This window comes from Anolis carolinensis, unplaced genomic scaffold (genome assembly GCF_035594765.1).
Source record: "Anolis carolinensis isolate JA03-04 unplaced genomic scaffold, rAnoCar3.1.pri scaffold_10, whole genome shotgun sequence".
Lineage (NCBI taxonomy): Eukaryota > Metazoa > Chordata > Lepidosauria > Squamata > Dactyloidae > Anolis > Anolis carolinensis.
Genome location: NW_026943821.1, coordinates 5,548,252 through 5,556,633, shown reverse-complemented (window position 1 = coordinate 5,556,633; position 8,382 = coordinate 5,548,252). Strand labels below are relative to the sequence as shown.

The following is an 8,382-nucleotide window of genomic DNA, read 5'->3' as shown; positions in this document are numbered from 1 at the left end:
TAGTAATGGGTCCTCTTATGAATATTAATAATTGCCTTCCAGTGGGTGACCTTGGACCAGTAACACTCTCTCAGCCTCAGAGGAAGGCAATGACAAATGACTGGATAGATGCATCAATACATAAATATGGGTGAGAAATACAGAAAGAAGATAGATAGATGAATGGTAATGAAATAAAAAGAGGGACAAAATAATGAATGGCATAGATAGATTATATAACAATATAATAATATATAATACTCATATTATGCTATACTAATAATATAATATATTGTATATACATATCATATTGATAACAACATTATAATGTAATACAATATAATAATTAAATACAGTATTGTAATTGTATATTTATATTACATGTAATATTACTAATAATATTGCAATATAGTGGTATAGTACAATATCTATATATATAAAAGGGTAATGAAATTTCGGCCTAGGACAAAACAACAAAACCACACAGCCCAGAAACACTAAACTTGGCAGCACAACCCCTCATCTATGCCTCTACGGTCATACAACAACAAAAAAAGAAAAATAAAGTCCTAATTAAAGGGAGAGGAATAATTGTTTTTATCCAATTGCTGCCAATTAGAAGGCTAAGCTCCGCCTACTTGGTCTCCTAGCAACCCACTCAGCCCAGGGGACAGGCAGAGTTAGGCCTCACTTAGGCCTCTTCCCCACTGCCTATAAAATACAGATTATCTTATTTTAACTGGATTATATGGCAGTGTAGACTCAAGGCCCTTCCACACAGCTATATAACCCATTTATATTATCTGCTTTGAACTGAATTATCTTGACTCCACACTGCCATATAATCCACTTCAGTGTGCAGTTGGACACAACTGGACTTAATGTTAGGAAAAAACCTTTACCCTTTACCTTAACTACCACCAATTCCTCAATACTTTATTTCCCATACCACCATACTTTGCCACAGCAACACGTGGCCAGGCACAGCTAGTAGTAATATATAATGCTTATATTGTGTTATGTTAATAATATAATATATCGCATCTAACTTGTAAGCCACCCTGAGTCCCCTTCGGGGTGAGAAGGGCGGGATATAAATGTCACAAATAAATAATAAATAGAACGATGAGACACACAGAAAGAAGAGGATAGCTAGATAGATAGTAATAATTGTGAATGAATGACAGGCAGGCAGGGTAATTATGAGCAAGGGAGAGATAAGACATTAAGAAAGAAGATAAATGTGAGATGGAATAATGAATGACATATAGGCAGATGGGAAATATTATGTACATGATAGCAGAATGGAGGGATAGATAGATGATAGAATAATGAATGACAGATAGACAGAGGAGTGATTAGAAAGCCAGATAGAACATTCAGAAAGAAGATAGATGCTAGATTGATAGATTTAAGGTGAAATCAGGTGTCAAATAAGTATGAGTTATTGCCCCAACCTTATTTCCCATCTTCATCGCTATGATACTTCATCTAGCTGATGGGAAGCTTCCCACCGGAGTGGAAATCGTCTATTGGACAGATGGCAAGATATTTAACCTCAGCAGACTGAAAGCCAAAACCAAGGTCACAACAACATGTTATAGAATTCCAATACGCCGATGATAACGTAGTCTGTGCACATTCAGAAGGAGATGCTGGTGGACAGGAAAAGAGATTGAAATATGGGCTGAAAGCTAACCTCAAAAACTGTGGCATAGACACCAAACGAAAACTGGGAAGCCTTGCTCCTTGAGCGCTCTAACTGGAGGTCAGCTGTGACCAGCAGTGCTGTGGAATTTGAAGAGGCACAAATGGGGGGTGGAAAGGAGAAACATGCCAGGAGGAAGGCTCTTTTGCCTTCTCTGACGTTTTGCTCTCATTTCTGGCAGGCAGCCCCAAAGGTTGTCAGGTCTGTTGGAAACTAGGCAAGTGGGGTTTATATATCTGTGGAATAGTGTCCAGGGTGGGAGAAAGCCAACCCTAACTGGGACTGCCTTCCACTTGGAAACCGATGCCCTCACTGTGGAATAACATGTGGGTCAAGAATAGGGCTCCACAGTCACCTACGGACACTACACTTGGAAGACCATAATACTCGGACAACGAGGGATCGCCTAAGTAAGTAAGTGATCGAATAATGAATGACAGACAGTGAAATTATTAGATAGACAGAGAAAGATGATAGATAGATAGATAGATAGATAGATAGATAGATAGATAGATAGATAGATAGATAGATATGGCAATAGATAGATTTAGGAAAGATATAACAATAAACAATAGGTAGAGGGGAATGATAGATAGATGTGGCGATAGATAGATTTAGGAAAGATATAACAATAAACAATAGGTAGAGGGGAATGATAGATAGATAAATAGATAGATAGATAAAGATAGAGATGATAGATAGATAGATAGATAGATAGATAGATAGATAGATAGATAGATAGATAGAGTACGTAGATAGATAGATAGATAGATAGATAGATAGATAGATAGATAGATAGATAGATAGATAGATAGATAGATAGATAGAGATGTGATAGATTTAGGAAAGATATAACAATAAACAATAGGTAGAGGGGAATGATAGATAGATAAATAGATAGATAGATAAAGATAGAGATGATAGATAGATAGATAGATAGATAGATAGATAGATAGATAGATAGATAGATAGAGTACGTAGGTAGATAGATAGATAGATAGATAGATAGATAGATAGATAGATAGATAGATAGATAGATAGAGATGTGATAGATTTAGGAAAGATATAACAATAAACAATAGGTAGAGGGGAATGATAGATAGATAGATAAATAGATAGATAGATAAAGATAGAGATGATAGATAGATAGATAGATAGATAGATAGATAGATAGATAGATAGATAGAGTACGTAGATAGATAGATAGATAGATAGATAGATAGATAGATAGATAGATAGATAGATAGATAGATAGATAGAGACATAGATCAGGGGTCCCCAAATTTTTTAAACAGAGGGCCAGTTCACGATCCTTCGGACCATTGGAGGGCCGGATTATAGTTGGCCACCGAGCAATAATAATTAATAATAATAATAACAACAATAATAATAAAAAAGAGGGTTGGCAGAGACCCTTTGGGCCATTGAGTCCAATCCCCTTCTGCCTTTGTGCACCGAAAGCACAAGCACAGCACTCCTGACAGATGGCCACCCAGCCTCAATGTTAATAAATAATAATAATAATAATAATAATTTATTTATTTATTACATCACTTCTACCCCGCCCTTCTCACCCATCAGGGGACTATAATAATAATACAGGGTTTTGGAACACAATATTCCTGACCTCACAATCGTGTTAAAAAACAAAATATGGACTGTCGATGTTGCAATCCCAGGTGACAAAAGGATTGAGGAGAAACAACTGGAAAAGCTGACACGATATGAGGATTTAAAGATCGAATTACAAAGACTCTGGCACAAGCCAGTCAAGGTGGTCCCAGTGGTGATCGGCACACTGGGTGCAGTGCCTAAAGACCTTGCCCTGCACTTAAAACACAATCGGCGCTAACAAAATTACCATCTGCCAGCTGCAGAAGGCCACCTTACTGGGATCTGCAATAATTATTCGCCGATACATCACACAGTCCTAGATACTTGGGAAGTGTCCGAGGTATGATCCAATAAAACAGCCAGCAGAGTGTCTGCTGTGGACTCATCTTGTGTTTCAAATAATAATAATAATAATAATAATAATAATAATAATAATAATAATAATAATGGGTTTTAAGAGAAGAAGAGACCCCTTGGGTCATTTAGCCCAACCCCCTTCTGCCCTTGTGCCGTGGGGGCCGGATAAATGGCTTCGATGGGCCACATCCGGCCCCCGGGCCTTAGTTTGGGGACCCCTGACATAGATAGATAGATACAGTAGATACAGTAGATAGATAGCTAGATAGAGTAGATAGATAGATGATAGATAGATACAGTAGATAGAAGATAGATAGATAGATAGATATAAAGATAGATAGATAGATAGATAGATAGATAGATAGATAGATAGATAGATAGATACAGAAAAAAGAGAGAAGCTAGATGGACAGGTAGGTAGGTAGAATAATAAATGGCAGATAGAGAGGGGAATTACTGGGTAGACAGAACATTCAGAAAGAAGATAGATGCTAGTGGATACATAGAATAATGTTTCCATTTTGGATACTTTAAATTGTGTGGTCATACTTTTAATGGTAAGCCGCTTTGAGTTTCCTTCGGGAGATATAAAGCAGGGTATAAATAAACATAACAACAATAACAACAGACAGGGGAATGATTAGATAGGCAAACAGAGAAAGAAGATAGAGATAGACAGATAGATGATAGATAGATAGATAGATAGATAGATAGATAGATAGATAGATAGATAGATATGGAGATAGACAGAGATATATGGAGATAGATAGATAGATAGATAGATAGATAGATAGATAGATAGATAGAGATATATGGAGATAGATAGATAGATAGATAGATAGATAGATAGATAGATAGATAGATAGATAGATAGACAGAGATATATGGAGATAGACAGAGATATATGGAGATAGATAGATAGATAGATAGATAGATAGATAGATAGATAGATAGATAGATAGATAGTGTCAAGGACAGAACGCCACAAGATTCAAAGTAACAGAGTTTATTAGATTACAGAACTCAAAAATGCCCGTAAAACACAAGGGCCAGGCAGTTTTTGCCTTTAGGAGCAAAAAGGGGCAAAAGTAAATGTTCAAAAGATAAACCGGATTAAACCGGAGTTTAATCCGGGTAAAAACAAACTGCTTGCTTCAGCCTGGGTATAAACGAAACGAAAGCCAAGGAACAAAAGATACAAAGAATGCAACTAATTGGCAGCAGATTCCTCTCTGCTGCCAACACTGTGCTTAGAGTAACTTGCGTCGCTCCCCCACACACACAGCAGACAGGATCTCCAACACGAGTAAATCAGCCAAGGATTGTAGCAGTTGAGTAGACCAGTTCCGTTCCGTAGATCAAAGCCAGAAGCAGACGTTTGTAGTTTTTCCAAGTCCAAGAGGGGGGGAAGACAAGCCGTGGTCAGTTCAGTCCGAGTTCTCAAAGCAGGAGATGGCGTCCGTCAAGAAGACGACGGAAGGTCAAGCTAATAAGAGTAAGCACAGGTTTGCACAAACAAATGCCCACACAATCCCTCCCGCCGTCTGACCCTGGATTCCAATCAACTTACGTCACAGCACAGGAAAGCACACAAGTCTTCAGGGAAGCGTCCCACACACACACGGATCCCAAGCGTTTGCCCAGATTACCTTGCCCAACGCAATTTGCAATTGCTCCCAAGCCCCATTTTATGCCAGTTACAAATCTTCATCACTGTCAGCTGTCCTCCTTAACCCGGGCGTTTCCTCATCACTTTCCTCGTCAGAGCTGGAACACCTCTGACTACGCCCAACAGCATCTCCAGCTGTGGATCCCGTCCCATCCCTCCAGCTAAACCATGGGTCTAATCCTGAAGGTCCCCATTCATCTTCTGTCCCATCATGGCCAGTGGCACCCACTTCCTCCCTTACCCGAGTCCAATCCATCTCATCCTCCTCTGAGCTAACCAGCCCCTCCTCCATTCTCTCCGTAAACCCTTCGAAAGACTCCTCGTCAGATGGTGCTGCAAATATGTCTCGCAGTCTTTTTCTCTCTCGCTCCTCGAGAGTATCTGACTCCCGAGGAGTCTTACGCCCACGTCTGTCAGTAACAGAGCCATGAGGCTCAATCATAACACTATCCCCTCTCACAAAGGCCTCCTCCCCCGATGGCGGAGAAGTGGCAGTGATACCCTCCGCTATAGCACCACGACGACTAGAGGTATCAAGTTTCAACAGCGAACGATGAAAGACTGGATGGACCTTTAAACTAGACGGTAAACGCAAACGAAACGCAACAGAAGAAATCTTTTTAACGATAGGAAAGGGACCCAAATACCGAGGCGCAAACTTTCCCCCAGCCTGTTTAATATGTTTGGAAGATAACCACACCAAATCCCCTTCTTCCAACTCCTCCCCTGCCTGCCTGTGGCGGTCAGCCTGAGTCTTCTGCGTTGCCTTAGCTTCCAACAGTAAGCGACGGGCAACATCATGCAATGCAGCCATTTCCGAAGAGCGGTACACAGGGTCCGAAGAGACCACATTGGTCGACGGCGCCACACCTCCCCGTGGGTGAAAACCATAAGTTAGCTCAAATGGCGTATGCTGACTAGACGTGTGCACCGCATTGTTGTAAGCAAATTCCGCCACCGGTAACCACTTTACCCAAGCCGTGGGTTGATCTAAACAAAAACAACGCAGATACTGCTCTAAGAGCCCATTAACCCGTTCCGACTGTCCATCCGTTTGCGGATGGAAAGCTGAAGACACGTTTAACTTAGTCCCCAAACACTCATGGAAGTGTTTCCAAAAGCGTGACACAAATTGCGGAGCCCTATCTGAAATAATCACCTCGGGTGCTCCGTGCAAACGATAGATGTGCTTTGTAAATAGTAAGGCCAACGTAGGGGCCGCCGGAATGGTTGAACAAGGAATAAAATGAGCCAGTTTACTAAATAAATCCACCACCACCCAAATACAAGTATAACCCCCAGACTTAGGCAAATCTGAAATAAAATCCATGGAAATGATTTGCCATGGCCTCTCCGGAACAGGTAAAGACGATAACAACCCTCTAGGGCGCCCAACAGGCGTCTTACTCTGCTGACAAACGGCGCAGCTGTCACAAAAGCGCAGAATGTCTTGCCGCATCTTTGGCCACCAGTAGCTCCTGGTGATAAGCTGTACGGTCTTGAACCTGCCAAAGTGCCCAGCCATGGGTTCGTCATGGTGGGCTCTAATCACCTCCAACCTGAGGGTCCCTACTGGTACGTAAACCTGCCCCCTACGCACCAATACCCCGTCTTGATCCTGGAGATGCGGCAGTATGGTACGGTTACCTGCAGAGAGCAGCATCAGTTGCTCCTGAGTCCACACATCATCCTTCTGAGCCTCAAGGATCTGGTCATGTAACCCAAGCTCATTATCTACAACACACAGAGAGGCAGTAGGCAAGATGGTCTGACATACTACCTGCTCATTGGTCTTAAATTCCGGCTTGCGGGATAAAGCATCGGCCCGCAAGTTTGCCTTCCCCTCCACGAACTGCACCTTGAAGTTAAACCTGGAGAAAAACAAAGCCCAGCGGATTTGACGCTGGTTTAACTTCTTTGCTGTTTGCAAGTGCTCTAAGTTCTTGTGATCAGATCTGACCACGATCTGGTGCCGTGCCCCTTCAAGCCAGTGCCGCCACACCTCAAACGCCACCTTAATCGCCAACAACTCCTTCTCCCATATGGTATAGTTCTGCTCGAAGGGTGTTAGTTGCCGCGAGTAAAATCCACAGGGACGCAAGGTCCCTGAGGAATCCTTCTGAGACAATACAGCCCCCAACGCGTAGCTAGAAGCGTCCGCTTCTACCACGAACGGTCTGTCAACATCAGGATGGGTTAGTATGTTGTCCGATTGAAAACTAGACTTTAGTTGTAGAAACGCCTCGTGAGCTTCCCGCCCCCACACAAATGGCTGTTTCTTGCGCAGAAGCTGCGTCAAAGGTACCGTGAGCTTTGCAAAATTCGGAATAAACTCCCGGTAGTAATTAGCGAAACCCAAGAACCTTTGTACATCCTTCTTAGTCTTCAGCTCCTGCCATGAGTTGACGGCGTCAACCTTATGTGGGTCCATTTTAAGTTCCCTACCTGACACTACATGACCTAGGAACTCCACTTCAGGCACATGAAAGACGCACTTGGAAGCCTTGGCGAAAAGCCCATTAGCCCGCAGTCGGTGCAGAACCTGCTTGACATGTTGACGATGTTCTTTCTCGTCCTTAGAAAAAATCAAGATATCATCCAAATAAATCACTAAAAATTGGTCAATTAGGTCCCTGAACACATCGTTCATGAACCTCTGGAATACCGCAGGAGCATTACAAAGCCCAAAAGGCATGACTCGGAACTCGTGGCATCCGAAACACGTGTTAAATGCCGTCTTCCATTCATCCCCTTCCCGTATACGGATTAAGTTATAGGCCCCCCGCAGGTCAAGCTTGGTAAAGACCTTAGCCCCTTGCACCCTTGATAACAGTTCCGAGATTAAAGGCAGCGGGTACCTATCCCGAATGGTGTATTTGTTTAGGATCCGATAATCGCAGACCAACCTAAGTTCCCCAGTCTTTTTGGCTACAAAGAATACCGGTGCCGCAGTTGGAGAACTAGATGGGCGAATAAACCCCTTGGCTAAATTTTCATCTAGAAACTCCCGCAAAGCTTGCCTTTCCGGTACAGTCAAGGCATACAGCCTCCCTGC

The 8,382-nt window shown here is 42.2% G+C and overlaps 1 protein-coding gene across 2 annotated transcripts in view; it reads right to left on the bottom strand.

The window, feature by feature from the left end:
- dact3 (dishevelled binding antagonist of beta catenin 3) overlaps positions 1 to 2,473 on the bottom strand; it is a 39,562-nt gene extending 37,089 nt beyond the window's left edge. The window contains exon 1 of one of the 2 annotated variants that reach the window (XM_062962660.1): positions 1,437 to 2,473. In XM_062962660.1, coding sequence (XP_062818730.1) covers positions 1,437 to 1,454 — 18 coding nt within the window. In that variant the 5' untranslated portion in view covers positions 1,455 to 2,473. Of the gene's footprint in view, positions 321 to 1,436 lie in introns of those variants that run through there. The other variant, XM_062962658.1, reaches the window with a different exon arrangement.
- Between the last annotated feature and the right edge of the window lie 5,909 nt (positions 2,474 to 8,382).